The sequence below is a fragment of the Impatiens glandulifera genome, chromosome 2, assembly GCF_907164915.1.
Source record: "Impatiens glandulifera chromosome 2, dImpGla2.1, whole genome shotgun sequence".
Lineage (NCBI taxonomy): Eukaryota > Viridiplantae > Streptophyta > Magnoliopsida > Ericales > Balsaminaceae > Impatiens > Impatiens glandulifera.
The window spans coordinates 64,411,808-64,431,101 of NC_061863.1; the positions used below are offsets into that span (position 1 = coordinate 64,411,808).

Consider the following 19,294-nt stretch of genomic DNA (forward strand, 5'->3'; position numbering starts at 1 on the left):
AGAAAAATTTATTGTCCTTCACTTAAATTAATTTTTTTTAAGGAAAATAAAACATAAAATATTTGATATTTTAAAAAACACTCTTTTTTTTTTTTATAAACTTTGTTAATACATTTTAAATATGTTCCATTTAAATACACTTTTTAAAATATTTTATACTTAGATGTAAAATATAAATAAAATTTTAAATTTATCTTCTATTAAGTTTAGTTTTAAACACATACTTCTATAATGAATTTAGATTAAAATACATAAACAATAATAAAAAAATATTAATATTTATTTAAAATATCCATTAATTCTCAAGCCAAAAAAAATAAAATTACACTGATATTATCATATATTCATATTAGTCAAATGAGATAAGAGCAATTCAATAAACAAATCAAGTTGATAATCGCTAAGATCATCTCCAATCCACCTGCAAACTCATCTTCATAATAAGTTTTAGCCCTTCAACCCACCTGCAAACTCAATTGCATTTTAAGTTTTTCTGTAAATTCTCTATCCTACAAACCCAAATTTGTAGGTACACTGTTCACATACTCAAAAGTTTTTAAAACTTTCATTTCAGTCTTTTTAGTTTGTTTTTAATTTATTTGCATAACTTATTTATATTTTAATTTATTTACATATTTTATTTAATTATATTTTAATTTATTTATATTTTAATTTATTTATATTTTAATTTATTTATATATTTAATTCATGATAATTTTAATTTATTTATATGATTAACTTATATTTAAATTTGTTTATATTTATATTTTAATTTTATGTGTGGAAAATATGTTTTAATAAGGTTTGTTTTGTTTTGTTGTATTTTTTTTGTTTGTGAAATGTAATTTTTGTTTATTTAATGATGTTTAATTTGTTTTATACAGTTGTATAAATAATTGATTTATAATTAGAATTGAAAAGTAAGTAATAAGTTGTTGTAAAGTTATGAGATCAATTTGTAATTTTAGATAAATATATAGATAATATTGAAAAAATTAAAAATTATTATAAAAATTAATATTCTGAGAATACTCTTTTGAGTTTGAGTTTGGGTTTTGGGGTTAGAGATAAATTACTGTTTGATTGAATGTTTACTGCATTTTGGGTTTGAAAATATGTATTTGGGTTGAAGATGGCCTAATATCTTAACAATGCTAACCAAATCAACGTCAATGTATGAGATTATTCATTGTAAACATTTATTATAAAAATAAATAAACATATTCATTGTAATTATAATTATTTTTTTAAAAATGATCCATTTAATAAAGTAATTATAATTATTTATAAGTGTTTTTTTATGGGAAGAATGTCAATTTTATTATCGAACTATAACGAAATATTCACGTATATCACTGAACCAATTTGTGTTCGCTCATACCACTGCAGTTGAGTTTAACATTAATCTATGTTACTGCTGGAAAAAACATCCAAAGCCGTTAAGTTTTTTGGTAAATGATAACACTTGTGATTGACATGTCATTTTTATAAAATTAATATATATCATATATTCATTTTTATTCACTATCTCTTAATAATAAAACTTAATTTACATTTTCAATGACATTAATTAAACAAATTATACATTTTGAGAAACATTAACAATAATTCACTTTTTTAAATTAATATATTTTCAACATTTATTTTTATCAACATTTTTAAATAATAAAATTCGTTAATAAAATTAAATATTGAAAATATATTAATTAAAAAAAAGTGAATTATTGTTAATTTTTCTAAAATATCTAGATTGTTTGGTTAATGAATCTAAAAATATAAAAGTTTTATCATTTAAAAATTATGAATAAAAATAAAAATATAATATATATTAATATAAAAAATGACATGTGAATCACAATCACATGTTTCATCATTTAACGAAAAACTTAACAGAGTTGGATATTTTGGGTAACCAGTGATATAGATGAACATTAAGTTCAACTATAGTGGTATGAACGAACAAAAATTAGTTCAGTGGTATACATTAATATTCAGTTATATTTCAATGATAAAATTGACATTATTCTCGTTTTTATTATTATTTATATATACTTAGTAAGAATGAGTTGTCCATTATAGGTGAGTTTGAAGTTAAATTTTAATATAAACTCAAAGTTACAATTATTTTTTATTTTATCTATTTATTTATTAAAATGAGATGATCACAATAAGATGTCGGTTGGATTTTCATTGAAACGGTTGGTGTCTGTTTTCTTACAAATTTTTTTTTTATCTGTGTCGGTTGACAATTGAACATGGTGGTCGATCAATTTTAATCATTAAAAAATAAAAAAAATAAAAAAATAAAAATTTAATATAATAAATTAAAACATTAAAAATTTATTCATAAACATAAAATTCTAATAATTTGTGAAAGTTTGATTTTAAATCACTAAAATCTAAACAAAACATCTTACAGAGTCATTTTTTTTATTAATAAAATTACATATTAACACTAGTATAAGAGATAATAATTTATATATTCGGTTTTGCTTAAACCCTTGTGATATTGTACTACACTATTCTTCAAGTTATTTTGTAGGCTTAGTGAGATTTGAAAATAAATTGAGTTGTATAATATAACTTGTATTCTTCTAATTTACACTTTTATCGATGGTATATCTTCTTCCTTAATTTATTGATGAACAAATATAATATAATATAATATATAAATAAAATAATAAATGAAACGTGTCAAACATGTGATGAAGGAGGAAAAAGGTAAGCCAATCACAAGGATTTATTATTATCATTAAAGCAAACTGAACCGATGACATCAAACAAACAAACTAGCAAACAGTAACCAAACACGCCCTTAAAAGATAAAACAGAAATATCAAACAAACACGCGCGGCCTTATCTTAGCACCATCAATCATCAACATCAGGTTTGACCGGGTTTATTTATTTAATTAATTATAGAGAAAGATAAACCGGGCGGGCGGTTTAAATGGCAAGAACTAATCCAGGGACCGACTTCCCGACCTGATCCGAAAGCGTGCTCTCCCAAATGGAGGGGCAATAGAGGGATGTGATGGAAGAAGAGAAATCAGTGGACGGCGGCGAGGATTGGTCTGTGTTACCGAGACGAGTGACAGTCAGTGAAGTGTTGAAGTATTCTCTGACCTGGGTAATAATCCCATCATGAGTGAGGGTCCAGGCGTGAATCCAGGCGATTGAACGGCTAGGATGACAGCCTTCGACGAGAACAGTTGATCCGAAAACGGCGACAGATTGGGGGACGAATTCGAAGGAGTGTTCTTGGGGCTGAGTGGTGCCGGTGAGGAGGCGCATCATAAACTGGTGGGAAGGGGGGCCATGGAACCACCACTCTAGGTCGGGAGCCAAGAGTTTGGTAACGGTTTCAACGTCTCGAGATCTCAGGGCTTCATACAGGGTTAGAACCAACCCTTTACTACTGGGCTCCTCCAGGCTTTCCGATGATGAGTTCGCCAGCTCCGACCCAAATACTACTCTCTACACAGAGAGAAGAAAACACTTCTTTAAGTTTTGTGAAGAAGAAGAAGAACAAGATCAGAACAAAAAAGGTCAGTTTTGGAAAGGATGTTAAAATATCTGTGAGAATTAAGGGAAGGGACTCATCATTTATATAGTAAGAAAAAAGAGTAAGGGTATATATGTCTTTTTGTAATGTCAATTTTACAGCTTTTACTTTTTTGGAATGAAGCATCAAACATTATTTTACCTTCTTGTCTCAAGAAAAAAGAAAGCTTAATAAAAGTTGGGAGATAAGTTCATTATAACTTTTTCTTCCCTTAAATCACATTAATTAATTAATTAATTAATTAACTTAAAATTTTTATTTAATTTTTTAAAATAATAATTCATTCATAGAGAATGAATTGGTAATTTTTTTTAAACAAACTAATTAACTTAAATATTATTTTTTTATAAATAATTATTTATATTATATTTTAGTAAAAAAAATTAAGTAGTTAAAAAATGAAGTTTTTGAAGTTAAAATTAATGAGTTTTAAATTATGTAATTGTAATACACTTATCTATCTTTTATGTTTTTTTTAATACATTTAGTAATACTTGTTCTTAAGAGATAAAATTAAGTATTCTACTTTTAAATTTAAATAAATACATAGCTATAAAGGATTATGCTAGTATCATTAATTAAAAAAATTAATTTAATGAAACAATTTAAAATTAGGAGAATTTTTTTATTCAGACTATATTAAAATATTTTATTAATAAAAAAATATATTAATATTTTATCTCATTTTTCTCAATTTTATTTATTTATTTATTTATTTAATGCTTAATGATAAATTGGTTGAATTATTAAATAATATAAACTTCTGTTGCAAACCAGAGTAGTAACCAGGTGTCAGAATGTTATTGGATTGTATTGGGTATCACGAATTCGGCATCGTATTGGATCTACGCTTATGGACCACTCTCCCTAATTAGTGAAGTCTACTTTTTTTTTTTCTCAATATTTGTTTTATCTATAAATAAATAAATCTAGAGATGAAAAATAATGTTCTAATTAAGTAATAAGAAAAAAAACTTCAATTAAAAGCTATTTTTGGTATTTTAAGTTATTTTAAATGTTATATGTATTTAATTCTATTATATCATTGTTATTATAATTATTAAATTCAAATTTTAAATACAAAAAGTATTTTAATAATTTAATTTAAAACAAATCTCAAATAACTTTATTTTCTTTATCAAAAATTTACTTTTAAGAAAAAAATCCAAGATCTTAAGTAAGAAATATATACTTTTAATTTTTTTGGTTTGCCTCACAAATTACTAATTTTACTTTTTCATGATTATCATATACTAGGATAATTTTATTTTTGGAGTATACTCAAAGTCTTATCTTGATTTTGTGCCTAATTAAAAATGTGTGACTTTTTGTTTATATATTACTTAAAATAAAAAACTTTCCAAAATTAAAAGATAAAAATACAATTATTATTGTTTATTTTAAAACTAATTACGATAATAAACTCCGGGATCCAATAATCTTAGTTAGGATGCACTTGAAAAAAAGATTGAATAGACTTAAATAATAACGATTTTTTTTAATAAAACAAGTAAATAAAAGTAAGTTTTGTCAAAAAAATATAGTAATTAAATAAATATATAGTGAATTATATTTATTTATTTTTTTAAAATTAGAGGTAATATCACACCTTACCGAAAAAAAACAAAATAATAATAATTTATTTTTCAACCCACGAACCTTTACATATATCCACGCCATTATTGAGTAGTTATTAAATTGAATTTTCATTTCGTCAAATATTTCATGTATAATTTAAAAGAAGATTAAAAAAATGCATGTTTAAGGTTTTGTTGAGGGCCGGTCACAATACATTTTAATATAATATTTAACTAATTAAATTAAATAACTTTTATATATTTATTATACAAAAATAATTATATTTCTCTCATTTAATTTAAATATATAAAGTTAAATAAAAAAATCTACTGTGAATAATAAAAAGCATAACCTCAGTGGACTAATGATGAATGAATTATAATATCATAAATCCCAATTGTAACTATTTCGTCATTGCGTTTGCCTAATAATAAGAAATTGCAACCTTTCTCTATTTGTTTTGAAAAATAAACCCAACATTTGAGCTATGTCATGTATATATATTAGAAATCTTAGTTATGATTCAATTAAATTTGATAATTCTACGCAAACAAAACAAAACCTATAGTTTAATGACATTATTTGAGCACTTTATAATAATTAATAAGCATTATTTGAGTATTAAGAGAGGCAAATGACAAATAAGTTAGTTGTCTTTACCTAAACCTATTAATTAAGGACAAAAAGGAACATCCAAATTCCAACAAACAAAAAGAAGTTTAGAAACTCTTTCTTTCTCAATTAACTTTCCCAAGTGCTCTTTACATGTTTTCACGGCCTTTACCCTTTCGGCGCTTCAACGGCTAGAAGACACTTATTTAGCTTACTCTTTCGTTGTACAATTGTTGGGACTTTTGGTTGCCAACTCCCAAGTGATGTGGTTCATGTTGGTTTCTCGATTTTGGGTCTCTTTATAGGCTTTTAGGGTCCGGACTTTTGAGAAGGGTGAATCGAACCTCTTCATCTTGTGGTCCGACTCGAGAATTCTAGGTTCGGATTCATCGAGTGATGATAATAATTGACTAGCGGCTTAAGTTGGTGAATGTTGTGAAAATTTGTAAAGTGGAAGTAATTTGTAATCATGTGTTACTATCACATCACCATTAGACTTTAATAGTTTATTTGACATATGGGTCCTTGATGCCATCAAATGAATTGAATAGATTACTACATTATTGGGATGATAATTAAATGTATATATATATTTAAGGATTGAAATTGGTTAAATTACAACCCCATATACATGCACTTATAATTAAGAAAGGATTTATGAGTGGCTGTGGCTGCTTAACAACCCCACTAAGTTTTTACTTGTACTTGTCACCCTTTTTGCCGTCTAAGTGCAACTTTTTGTCAACCTATTTGGTATCGAGAGTGAATTCAACTAATGTATATTAATATTATCATTCATTTCTCATTTTTTTAAACTTATCATGTTTTAATACATTAACTACATTTTTTAACCCTATTATTAAAGATAATCAGCAAATACTAAGACAATGTGAAAGAGACATTTGAATAAGAATTAAACAACTAAATGGAAACGACCCCAGGGTTTAAAATGCATTGAGAAGTTTTGTAACTTTATTTTTTTAAACTGTTTTGGGCAGTCTGACTTTCCCATTTTTAAGTTTTATCTTTTTCACTAAATTGAGTTTGTGACATCCTGTTTTCTTCGTTAAAATAAATGTCATCGTTTTGGGAAATACTTGTTCGGGGTTCTCTTATCAATTCATGATTGAAGACTAGGGATCTGGTCATCCTCATTAACAATAATTTGTATGGATTTCTCTTTAGTTAATGATTTTGGTGGTTTTCCTTACACCAATATTGATGTTTAATCTTTTAAGAAATTAATTATAGTTTTTGTTTGTGATTTTTGGCTTGTTTTTCACTTTCTTTGTGATTTCAAAATGGTTTCTTATCATTTTGATTGAAGTAACATTATTAATCAAAATATATATTTTTTTGTTTTGTTTTTCGTATTATTTATTTTATTTATTATTGTAAAAGTTATTTAAGGAAAATGTAAAATGTTGTTATTGAGCTCCACCTATTCGATCATTGCACTATTGAAATATAGTGAGATGATTAGATTATAATAGAGATGGTAATCCAACAAGGTAAGAGTGTCACGGGTTTTGATTCAATCTAGAAGCGCTTTAAGTTTAAACGATGGGTTATGTCTAGGTTATGTCTGTGGGGTGTTATGCTAGTTCTCCTTATAATAATAATAATAATAATAATAAAAATGGTTCAATTGTGAAAATATTGAGTCTTTCATTTTATTGGTCATCTGTCTTTTAACAAAATTGTGGAAATTCTAACAATTATAATAGCTAGGTTTATTAAATTCATACATATGACCATTCTCATTATCTTTATATGATTTAAAATGTACACCATTAGGCTCATAAAAGGCCTGAGAGCGATAACTTTATGGATTTTGGTAGCTGACACTAAGGTCCAATGGATTATTTTGGGCCTAATTTTATTTCAAAAGAATTTTTATTTGTACATACAAATTTTTATTTTACCTTTGTATTCAAAAAAGTTAAATTTAATCCAATCATCTTTTATACTAAATATAAATAAAATCAACCCCAGGTAGCTAAATATAAATAACTTCCTATGTTATCTTCTTTTTTCCTTAAATCTATATTTTTTTTTAAATATCTAATTCAAATATCGATTTAGATAAATAATATTTTGAACTATACATTATATATAATTTTACTAATAATGTTTTTCATTTAAACTCAGTTCCATTATAATTTCAAGTAATTTCAGCTGTGTCGGAATTTTTAATATTAAGTGTATTTTGAATCTCGTTAAAATTGCATATCTTAAAGATAATATACAAAATAATAATACAAACAAAGTGACTTAAAAAAAAAACAAATTAAATTGCCATACTTATCAATACTTGGGTAGTGTTGGGTTTATGCAATTTATTTTTTTAATAATATATAGATATATAATACTTTTTTAATATTAAAATTGAAAATATTGAGTGGTCTATTTTCACCATCAACCAATAATAAGATTTGTATCATCACAATTATAATTTCTTCAAGACTTGTGAGAAGATAAAAGAAAACTCCTAAAATGTAAATTAAATGAACATGGGTAAATTATAATTATTTTAAAAATATTTATTTATTAGTGCAAAATTTGAACAAGCCTTATGATTAAAATAGTGTTTGCCTGGCCCATTCCCAGACAAAACAAAACATCATTATTTGTTTATATTATTAAAATTATTTTTGTTTCTTAAAAATGAATTAAATTTTCTTTAAATTTATAACTAATGAGAAAATCACAAATAATTTGTCATAATTAAATAAACAAACAAAATATGAAGCTCAAGAAACACGAAAGTTTTTATTCTCTGGTAGGAACTCAATTCAACTAAAATATATAATATATATATATATATATATATATTAATATATATATATATATATTAATATTCGGTCAAACATATCAACCACATGATGATCTGCTTGAAGAAATTAAACTTTGATTCCAGATTTTTGAAGTCCAGTTATTATGCTTTATGATACAAAATTAATAATAAAATAAAGAACAACTTAATTAAAAATATCAAGAAACAATAATTACAGTTGAAGTAAAATGACAAGTGAAGCAAGGAATCTTTCTCTGACCAAAAAAAATAGTAAGAAATCCTTGACGTGGATCCAAAATAATATTATATCAATAACTTTGTAATTTCAAATTATTTAAATAGTTAACTAAAATATTTTAATTATTTAATCTAAAAAAATAAGTTTTTGTTTATTTTAACTTAAAATGATAGGTGATAATTTAAAAAAATAAATACTTTTTTTATAAAAAGAATTCAAAAAATATAATATATAATAATAAAATAAAAAATAATAATTTAAAATAAAAAAATATTTTAATAAAAAAATTGAATAATATAATGAATAATAGATGGAATGAAATTATATTAAAATAATTTGAGTTATTTAAATAATATAAATAAAATATATCTTAAACATAACTAGTGTATGATAAAGAAATTTTAAAAAATTCTTAAACCTATTGCTTTTGGGTTTTAACTTATTTTTTTGTCCTTGTATTTTACACGATTACACTTACTTTAATAATATATGTAAACAATAAAATATGATCACTATTATAAGGTATAATAAAAGTAATAAATAGAGTTCATTTACAATTGTCCTAATGAGCTAATATACTATTGCCATCACAAAAAAAATGATTAAAGCTATCCACAATTCCACACAAGCTTACCGTATTTGATATGTCTATTCTATCCTCGTGACGTCCCCTTTATACATTTTTTATTTATTTATTTTAGTAATAAATTTATTAATTGCTTAATAAAATATATAAAATATATTTCAATAAATCCTCTTAAGAATATTTGATTCTCTATCGGAAATAACAGAGAGAGAAAAATGAATCCCGGAAAGTGCGAGACCACCGGGGCTTTAGCGCCGCTTCTTCCCCGGTCGAATCCGATCGACAAAGGTTCTGAAGACGGCGGCGGTGGTGGCGGCGGCGCTTCGATTTCAGGGGCCGTCTTCAACGTGTCGACAAGCATGATTGGCGCCGGGATCATGTCGATTCCAGCCACCCTTAAAGTTCTGGGTATACTTCCGGGCTTCTTCCTCATCTTGCTCGTCGCTTTATCGGTCGATGTAACTGTAGAGTTTCTCCTGCGCTACACCGGTTCGGCTGATTCCTCCACCACCACCTATGGCGGCGTCATGGCCGAGTCTTTCGGGAAAACCGGCTCAGTCGCGCTACAGATCTGTGTTGTTGTTACAAACATCGGCGCTATGATCATTTACATGATCATAATTGGTAATTAGGTTTACATGATCTGTTCGTAATGTGAAATTGAATTCAGCTTATGGGTATTGAATGAATAATTTAAACAGGGGATGTTTTATCTGGAAATCAATCGGAAGGAACATTTCATTTGGGGATTCTACAGGAGTGGTTTGGAATTCAATGGTGGAATTCACGGGTTTTCTCTCTGCTTTTCATCACTCTTTTCGTAATGCTTCCATTACTCCTATTGCGAAACATAGGTTAAGTTAATTGTATAAACTTTTGAATGATTCACTCAATATCAATCATATAATATAGCCGCCATTCCTGATTACCAATTTGGATTATTTGATTTCTCAGATTCATTAAGACATGCTTCTGCAATATCAATTCTACTGGCAGTAGTGTTTGTTGTTATTTGCTCCACGCTGGCGATCTTCTCCATCGTTGATGGGAGAAGCCAAAATGTGAGGCTGCTGCCTGACTTTTCCAGCGGCCTATCTGTTTTCGATCTGTTCACAACCATCCCTGTTTATGCAACCGCGTTTGGATGCCATGTAAGCGGTATGATCTCCTTCTTCTTATTCTTCAGTTCATCCTGTTTTGTGATATAACTTGTGCAGGATTTCTTATAAAGATATCTGCGTCTGCTGCAGTTCATCCTGTTCGGGCGGAGCTTAGTAGGGCTTCTGATATGAAACCAGCGGTGAGATTATCATTGTTACTCTGTGTGGCGGTGTATTCCGCGATTGGGTTCTTCGGCTATTTACTATTTGGAGAATCTATCATGACTGATCTACTCGTGAACTTCGACCAGAGCTATAATTCAGCAATGGGTTCAGTCATTAACGACGTGGTTAGGCTGAGTTATGCAGTTCATCTAATGATGGTTTTCCCAGTCATTAACTACACGTTGAGGGCTAATCTAGACGAGCTTCTCTTCCCCAATAAGCATCTGTTGGCGAACGATAGCGTTAGATTCGTGGGAATGACTTGCGTTCTCCTATCGTTAGTTTATTTGGCCGCGATTGCCATTCCGGACATATGGTACTTTTTTCAGTTTATGGGAACCACAACTGTCATGTGTATCATGTTCTTGTTCCCCTGTGCCATCATTTTAAGGTATAAAACCCTAACCCGACTTCTTTTTTTAAGAAAATTTACCATTTATTTATGTTCTTGTTGCTGTTGTTGACAGAGATAAACATGGTATTGCTGGAAGAGGAGATAAGGTAATGGCTTCAGTGGTTGTGATTCTGGCAGTTGGGACTAGCCTGATTGCTATTTCTTCTAATGTATATAATTTCATGAGCAATAATAAATAATTCAACAATATTGAGGGATTTTGTATTATTGCTCACTTATTAATAGTGAGTAAATTGATTCTTAATGTTCTAAGAAAGAAAAAAAATATAGTAAACATAGGTGAACTGTCCCCATGATATTGTAACGATAGCTCTTTTATTGGGAACAATGTTGACTAATGTACCAAATTTATTTAATTAAGTTTAAAAAATTTATAGAAATATGACATTCTTTCCTTCTTTTATTTTCCCAGTCGACCAAATTGGTTCGGGTTTTGGTCCTGTTAACCAAAAAAAATGCGAGTGAGGCTGTTTAATTTCTATACTATATTGCTATTAAATAGTTTTCAAGCTTTTGATTTGTTAAACTTAGACAAAGACCATCTCCAACGATATTAATACCCGATCCTAAAACTTTTTTTTTCCTCCAACGGTACTAATACTCAAACTCAAAATGGGTTTTCTTCATTTTCTTTCTCGTGCAAAGCATATATGCGTTTGCACTGTTCATGAAACTCAAAATTTTATTTATTTTTTAAATTTAATCCCTAGACTTAATCTAGGTTATTTTATACATTAAATTTATTTATATAATTTATTATTTTAATTTATCTATATAATTTAATTTATTTATATAATATTTTTTATATAACATAAATTTATAATAATGTTCAAAACTTATAATATAACATTTTAAAATTTATCTCCTCTTCATTTGTAACAATAACTTTTAATTTAGTTTATGTATTGTAATTTTTAAATTTTTAATGAATTTTTATAATTAAATTTAAAATAATGGGGTAATATTAAAATATTATGGTGTAATTTATAATGTTGTAAAAGATATAGGGTGATATTATAAGAATATATTTTTTGAGTTTAAGAATGAGTTTTTTAATTGGAGTAGAATTAATCTGATATTTACACCAAAAATAAATTTGAAAATGGATTTTTTGGTTGGAGATGTTCTTACTATATGGCCCTGTTCGTATTGGGGTTATTTAAATAACCTAGAGAGAGAAAAAATAATGATGATTGATGATTTTGAGGAAATGATAATTAGTTTTGGTAAAAAGAGTAAAGGGTATTAATTTATATAAATAAAATAAATAATAATAATTTTAAATAGAAGGTATTTTAGTATTTTGATTAATAAAATGAGTAATTTGATTGGTGGAAGTGATTGATTGGAAAATTGGTTTTATATAGATTATTTAAAAAATCTAAGAAGAACAATGCTATGTTTTAAATGTTTGATTCAATGTCATTTTAAGTATTTTTTTATTCAACGTTTCATTGGTTTTCAATGCTCCGTTAGTAGTAATTTTGATTTGTTAGACTTAGGCCTAGTTTGATCAATGGATTTTTGGGATAAAACTCAGTTTTTATCCCAAAACCCAAACATCTTATCAACCATCAAATCAAATAATTTTATCATTTAAATACCAAAACTACCCTCTAATTTTATCTTCTATCTCTAAACTATCATTCTCTCACCTACACCATATCTTCTAAAGTCAAAGGGCAAATTATTCTTTAAATTTTAAAAACCAATTTTTTCCTACTTTTTATTAAATAAGAGTTTTTTTAAATAAAACCCAGACAAAATCCAAAAAACCACTTTCTTAAACAACGCCTTAGGCTGTTTAGTTTTCATTGACTATTTGGTTTATATAATATCCTATTGGTAAATTAGTGTTCATTGTCTTTTTTGACTAATTTAAATATTATAGTATTATACCACATTCTATGTACTATAATTGAAGTAACATGATGTTTTGTTATAGGTCAAATTGTCTATAAAAACCAGTTGAATATGTATCTAGATATAGATTGAAATGAGATGTAATATTCTTCGAATATTGCAATAATTTGAATTGATTACTTAAATGTTGAAATTTGATTGTTGATTTTTTTTTCTTTTACTGAAACTTTATAGCTAGAATTTGTGTATAAAATAAATTAATTAACAAATTATATATCTCTCATATTTAATTCTTATTAATAAGCTTTTAAATAAATGAAGTACAGGTTCAACAAATATAAAAAATGAAAGAAAAAAAAGAAGAAGATATATATATCTCTCAAACTCATATTCTGACATCTTAAAAAGAATTAACGGTATTATAGTAAACAAATTTAAATTATTTCAATAGGTCAAGTTTGTTGACTCAAACGTTTGTAAAATATTATTAAAATAATGTCCTTGATTACTACAAATTTTTAGAAGGCAGAGACACGTTGATAGAAGTATTATTTTAATATATTTTATATTGATAAAAGTCCCAAAAAAATCTCATTAAAAAACCATTGTAGCACAATTTAATATATTCATATATTAACTTTCTAAAATATATATATATAAAAATCAATTATTCTAAATTAATGAATTTTCTAATGCAAATGAAAAAAAAGGTTAAAATTTAGTTAATTAAAAAAGAATTTAGTTACAGAGAATCCATCCGTGTGTTCAAAACGACATTTTGAATTTACCGACTTAATGAGTAATGATGAGTGTGATTACTTACTTATACATATTCTCTCTCTAACATCAGCAGCATCTCGATCAAATATCTATCTTTCTTTCTTTTTACAGAAATCCAAGATCTTCAATCTCACTCACTATTCATACGACTGAAGATTTCTGATGGATTTATCAGTTCAAAGCTTAATCAAGGAGAAAAAATATCCCTTCATATTCTCTATATTCGTACTAATTCTCTTCGTCACCTTCTTCCTTCTCATCGACGATCAGTCTCCTGATTTTTCTGCTTCCGATCTCGTCCAATCCAGGTATGAAACGACATCTCCGTCTTCTTCTCCGACCAAACCTTCCTTGCAGACTTCCGCGCCGACTCTTGATGACGATTTCCTAACCAACGATACAACTTTTGCCGGCGATTTGCAACTCAACTGGAAATTGTGTGATGTACCTGACGCGGTCGATTACATTCCCTGCCTCGACAATAGCAAGGCGATCAAGATGCTCAAATCGAGGAGGCATATGGAGCATAGAGAGCGGCATTGCCCTGAGACGAACCCTAAGTGTTTGTTTCCTCTTCCGAAAGATTACAAGATTCGAGTTGCCTGGCCGCACAGCAGGGATAAGGTGAGATTGTTAGTATTCAACTTATGAGGAGATATTTTATTGCAAAGAGCGTGGAAAGTATGCATGCTCTGTACCTTTTTATGCTAGTAGACGAAATAGGAATATTCCAATTTTATCTTAGTGTACAAACAAAATATGTTCAGGCAGTTAGTTGGTGATGTAGAAATGCTTGAAACCTCAAATTATAAAGCAGATCTTGATCTCTTTTGTGTTGCTTTTGGTATCCCCCAACAATCTCATATATATATATATGCTTATTATCCCCAGGTCTGGTTTGACAATGTTCCCCATCCAAAACTCGTGGAATACAAGAAGGATCAGAATTGGGTGGAAAAGTCGGGTGATTATCTTGTTTTCCCTGGTGGTGGTACCCAATTTAAGGATGGAGTCACTCACTACATTGAGTTTGTACAAAAGGTAGTAGAGACAGAAAGAAGGGATATTTCAATTGATTTGCCTAATGATCTTACATCATTCATTATCCAGCATCTAACTTTGTTTTACTTATATAGTCATTGTAATTGTAATTGTATCTGTTGTGACAGTTTTGAAGATGTTGGTGATTTTTCTTTTGCCAATAATTTGAAGTTGCTGAAACTCTATATTTTCTTTCTAGGGTTTACTAGTATACTGAGTTTGTTTCTTATTTGTGACCCTAGACTTTACCTGAAGTTGAATGGGGAAAGCATGTAAGGGTAATATTAGATGTTGGCTGTGGGGTTGCTAGTTTTGGTGGCTTCTTACTTGACAAGGATGTCCTCACCATGTCATTTGCACCAAAAGATGAACATGAAGCTCAAATACAGTTTGCTCTTGAGCGGGGCATTCCTGCTACTCTTTCAGTCATTGGAACACAAAGGTTGACATTCCCTGATAATGCATTTGACTTGATCCACTGTGCACGATGCCGAGTTCACTGGGATGCAGATGGTATATTAATGTTCTCACGCTCTCTTTTTTTCTTCTCGTATCCTCTTTATGTATAGATATGTGAATATCTGCAGGTGGAAAGCCACTAATTGAACTCAACAGAATTCTTAGACCTGGAGGGTTCTTTGTTTGGTCTGCTACACCAGTTTATCGTGACAATGAACGGGATCAGAAAGTGTGGAAAGGTTTGATTTCAATATAACCCCATATTTCCACAATCAGGGCCTTGTTTGATGAAGAGTTATAACCTCTTATCTTTCCTTTTTATAATATTTTAGTAATTTAGCCCAAATAATCCAATTTTCTTCAAACAAGTTTTTTTCCTTAAAAAAAATTGAATTATTCTGAAAAAAAAACTTCAAACAAGCTCTAGTTGATATCAATTCATGTTCCTTGTTAGTTGGAGATTCACATTCTTTTGTCTGGCAGCAATGGTGGTTCTAACAGAAGGTATGTGCTGGAAGGTAGTGGCCAAGAATGTTGATTCATCTGGGATTGGCCTTGTCATATATCAGAAGCCAGTTACATCCTCTTGTTATGAGAACCGTAAAGAAGAGGATCCACCGATTTGTGATCCAAATAAAAGGGAGAAGACCTCATGGTATTCTTTTTTTAGTGGTTTGGTTCCACTCTCACCCATCCAATCTTAATATCTAAATTCATCTCTATACAGGTATGCTCCTCTTGACAGTTGTCTGACCCCACTTCCTACAGATGCTGAACCAAGATCAGATTGGCCCAGCCCTTGGCCAGAACGTCTCAACAGTAAACCCCATAGCCTACCAGCTGAATCAAATACATTTGATGATGATAGCAAGCAATGGTCTGGGATAGTTTATGATATTTATCTCGATAACCTTGGTATAAAATGGTCAAGCGTGAGGAATGTGATTGACATGAAGGCTGGTTATGGAGGGTAAGTAGCTAGCTGACTTATTTGGTTACTAATTAACAATTAGACTCGTGATTTCTAACTTTGTTTTGTATGTTATTTCAGATTTGCTGCAGCTCTAATTAAACAACCATTATGGGTAATGAATGTAGTTCCTGTAGATGGAGAAGATACTTTATCAGTTATATTTGATAGAGGATTAATTGGAATCTATCACGATTGGTGCGAGTCTCTTAGTACTTATCCTAGGACTTACGATCTTCTTCACTCAAGTTTCCTCTTCAAAAATCTAACCCAAAGGTACCACACCACTTCATATGCTTTCTCGTTGTTGTTCATCAATCATAAAATGGCAACTCTTCTTGTTTCATCAGGTGCGATGTAATAGGAGTTGCTGCTGAAATGGATCGGATTCTGAGACCTGGTGGCATTGTGTTGATCCGCGATGAGATTGAAATAATAAACAAGCTCACCCCTATCTTCCATTCACTTCACTGGTCGACGAAACTGTATCATCAGAAGTTCCTGGTATGTAAGAAAGGTCTCTGGCGTCCAGAAGGTAAAACCGAATAAGTATAATAATAGGTAATGATAGATGTTTCTCTTTTCTTTTTAACTTCAACATTATGGTGTTAGATAAATTTCAAGTATTTCTTGATTAGTAATACAGAGAGATGGATGGATATACAATCAAAGTAAGTGATTTCTTAAGTTAATATGGCAATTGACAAGAGAATGCTGAATTGTCTTTCACCATTTTTCCATCTTTCGTCATCACTGCTCGCCAATAGCATCCAAACTGGTCCTCATAACTCAAACTCTGGTTCGTCTGGGCAGAACCAGACAGGACAGAATGATCCTTAACCGACATCCATCCCAAAGAATCCTGGCTATTCCTTATTAAGCTCGAGAAATTCCCACATTCCCATTTCTCGATCAAACCGTGCGACACGTTAGTGGTCATCTTATATGTGCCCGGTTTCAATCCAGGCACGGTCGAGGTGATTATCACGAGAGGGTATTTCGTCTTCACTACAGCTCGATTTAGCTGAATTGCATCGGCCGACTCCACTATAACCTCCATCTTAGCTTTAACTTTCATACTAACTGTTTTCGTGGAACCGCCCCCTTCAAATAAGATCTGATTCTTGAACTTGAATTGCTGCAAAACGTGTGTAGTGAGATTTCCCGAACTCGAGATTATCCAGCCCGTAATTCGGTTCTTCCTCTTCGCCTCCACATCGAAAGAACCGTCCAGTTTCTGAAACAGGGACCGCTGTTTAATCATCACCGGAGGGATATCAATCTCGACGAGCCTAGCCTGGACTGGCGCCGAGCCGTGATCGAACCATATGTGTAGATTGGCATCCACTAGCCAAAACGGAATGCTGTAACCGACTCCAATTCCGAAGGAGTGGATTTTGTCGTCGAGTAAACGTCCCAGAAATGGGGTGAGGTCGAAGTCGTAGGAAGGGAGGTTGAATGCTCCTATGGACACTACGGGTTCCCAGGATAGTGGATTGATTCCTCCGGTGAAGATGACCGGAAAAGGAACCACCGAGGTGATGAATAGTCCGTCGATTGATAGAGACACCTCCCTGTAAGATCCGCCGCCTCTTTTCGTGGTCAGGTTGTTCCTTTTAATGTAGGAATCGGGTGGGTTCGAATACCAGAATTCGTCGTCTCCGTGGTAGGAGACGTAAATCTCGACAACAGCCTTTATGGTGTTTAGAGGAATCTTGATCTGGGTCAATCCTTTATCCGCTTTGCTGTTGATTCTGAACCAAAACCCTTCTTTAATCTTATTGTTGGAGATTGGAATGATCTCGTCTGCCGGCGTTTCGTACAAGTTGAACGCGTTTCTCCCATTATTCACAACACTGTCAAACCCTAATTCGTTCCGTTTATTCGGCGGCGATGAGGACTTAGTATTCTTGTAATACAAGAAGGTAAGTGTAACATCATAGACGCCGTCCAGATCGTCGGTTAACAAATTCTCCAGCATGACGGTTAGGGTAAGATGCGATTGTTTGAGTAGAGAGGTATACCTGGTGACATCCTTGCGAATGTTCCAGAAAATTCCATTTTCAGTAGGCTCCGCCGTGCTGGTGCGTAGAATCTCGGATCCGGCAAGCCATACGGCGGCGATACGGTCGTATTGGTCGCCCTCGGAAGAGACGTTGATCTGAAGAACGACGTGGGACCATGGAGGGCGGCAGCGGAAGGGCGGTGAGTACTTGACGGAAAAGGGAGGGCGGCCGTAGGTGTCGGCGAAGGTGTGGGTGAAGACGGGGTATGAACAGGAAGGGATGAGTTTGTCGGTTGGAAGAGGAGGTGCGAGCTCTATGTATTCTGTGGCGGCGGTCGGAATTACTGATCTGATGAAACGGTCAGATTCAGTGAGAGAGAATGATGAAGCAGCCAAGGCAAAGAAGAAGAAGAAGAAGGAAAACATTGACATATCTCTAATTCTCCAATTTTCCTGGAAGAAGAAGAAGGTGAAGAGTAAAATTTTTCATGAGTTCAGTAGTCAGTATGACTACTCTTTGTCATGAATGATATTCAGATTTAAAAGAGTATTAAAAACATATCTCAGGCAGGCAGGCAAGGGAAGAAGGAACTAACGGCCATAACATTACTAATTATTTAAATTTGTTTTTGAAGCTATGTATATAATCACATCATATCTTACCTAGTGTGGAGCTAAAGATTCTACACATGTATACTCGACAAACCCAAGTAAACTAACAGTCTCAACAGGACCAGGAACAGACCAGACAGAAGTTTTGGATTCTAGTTTCTATAATTCATCACATAAAACAAACAAACAAACAAACAACATGAAATAGTTTAAATGGGTTAGTTGAAAATATGAAAAATGTCTCAGAAGTGCTGCCGGGAGGAGGAGGGTATAATAGAACTAGTTGCCATGAAATTTGAGAAACTCTAATCATCATGCATGCGGTATGAATACAAATATGGTGAAATTCCTTGGGAATTAATGTTAATGTTAACCAATTTGGGTTGGACTTTTGTTTGGTCCCTTAGCTCAAGAACATGTGCATTTTCGAGATATTGGTTGCAATAAAT

General features: G+C 30.4%; 4 protein-coding genes across 4 annotated transcripts; 2 read left to right on the plus strand and 2 right to left on the minus strand.

Moving 5' to 3' along the window:
• Positions 1-2,722: 2,722 nt before the first annotated feature.
• On the minus strand, positions 2,723-3,578 carry LOC124926451 (wound-induced protein 1-like). Its single transcript, XM_047466678.1, has one exon. The coding sequence runs from the start codon at positions 3,294-3,296 to the stop codon at positions 2,946-2,948; it is 351 nt and encodes a 116-aa protein (XP_047322634.1). The 5' UTR covers positions 3,297-3,578; the 3' UTR covers positions 2,723-2,945.
• Positions 3,579-9,570: 5,992 nt separating this feature from the next.
• Positions 9,571-11,356, plus strand: LOC124925593 (amino acid transporter AVT6C-like). Its single transcript, XM_047465638.1, has 5 exons — positions 9,571-9,999; positions 10,077-10,229; positions 10,330-10,533; positions 10,626-11,091; positions 11,168-11,356. The coding sequence occupies exons 1-5, from the start codon at positions 9,591-9,593 to the stop codon at positions 11,292-11,294; spliced, it is 1,359 nt and encodes a 452-aa protein (XP_047321594.1). The 5' UTR covers positions 9,571-9,590; the 3' UTR covers positions 11,295-11,356.
• Positions 11,357-13,825: 2,469 nt separating this feature from the next.
• Positions 13,826-16,960, plus strand: LOC124923639 (probable methyltransferase PMT23). Its single transcript, XM_047463600.1, has 8 exons — positions 13,826-14,382; positions 14,650-14,799; positions 15,042-15,312; positions 15,387-15,497; positions 15,742-15,913; positions 15,986-16,228; positions 16,310-16,504; positions 16,579-16,960. Exons 1-8 carry the CDS (start codon positions 13,921-13,923, stop codon positions 16,775-16,777), a joined length of 1,803 nt encoding a protein of 600 aa, XP_047319556.1. The 5' UTR covers positions 13,826-13,920; the 3' UTR covers positions 16,778-16,960.
• LOC124923640 (peptide-N4-(N-acetyl-beta-glucosaminyl)asparagine amidase A) lies at positions 16,809-18,790 on the minus strand. Its single transcript, XM_047463601.1, has one exon. It carries the CDS (start codon positions 18,663-18,665, stop codon positions 16,917-16,919), a length of 1,749 nt encoding a protein of 582 aa, XP_047319557.1. The 5' UTR covers positions 18,666-18,790; the 3' UTR covers positions 16,809-16,916.
• Between the last annotated feature and the right edge of the window lie 504 nt (positions 18,791-19,294).

What these genes read in the sequence shown, in the direction of transcription:
- LOC124926451 (XM_047466678.1), bottom strand. Translation starts at nt 3,296, where the DNA reads ATGATGCGCCTCCTCACCGGCACCACTCAGCCCCAAGAACACTCCTTC.
- LOC124923640 (XM_047463601.1), bottom strand. Translation starts at nt 18,665, where the DNA reads ATGTCAATGTTTTCCTTCTTCTTCTTCTTCTTTGCCTTGGCTGCTTCA.
- LOC124923639 (XM_047463600.1), top strand. Translation starts at nt 13,921, where the DNA reads ATGGATTTATCAGTTCAAAGCTTAATCAAGGAGAAAAAATATCCCTTC. An exon ending in ACATTGAGTTTGTACAAAAG is followed by an intron (nt 14,800 to 15,041) that starts GTAGTAGAGACA and finishes TTGTGACCCTAG; the next exon opens with ACTTTACCTGAAGTTGAATG. An exon ending in AAAAGGGAGAAGACCTCATG is followed by an intron (nt 15,914 to 15,985) that starts GTATTCTTTTTT and finishes ATCTCTATACAG; the next exon opens with GTATGCTCCTCTTGACAGTT.
- LOC124925593 (XM_047465638.1), top strand. Translation starts at nt 9,591, where the DNA reads ATGAATCCCGGAAAGTGCGAGACCACCGGGGCTTTAGCGCCGCTTCTT. An exon ending in CATTTACATGATCATAATTG is followed by an intron (nt 10,000 to 10,076) that starts GTAATTAGGTTT and finishes TAATTTAAACAG; the next exon opens with GGGATGTTTTATCTGGAAAT. An exon ending in GTTTGGATGCCATGTAAGCG is followed by an intron (nt 10,534 to 10,625) that starts GTATGATCTCCT and finishes CGTCTGCTGCAG; the next exon opens with TTCATCCTGTTCGGGCGGAG.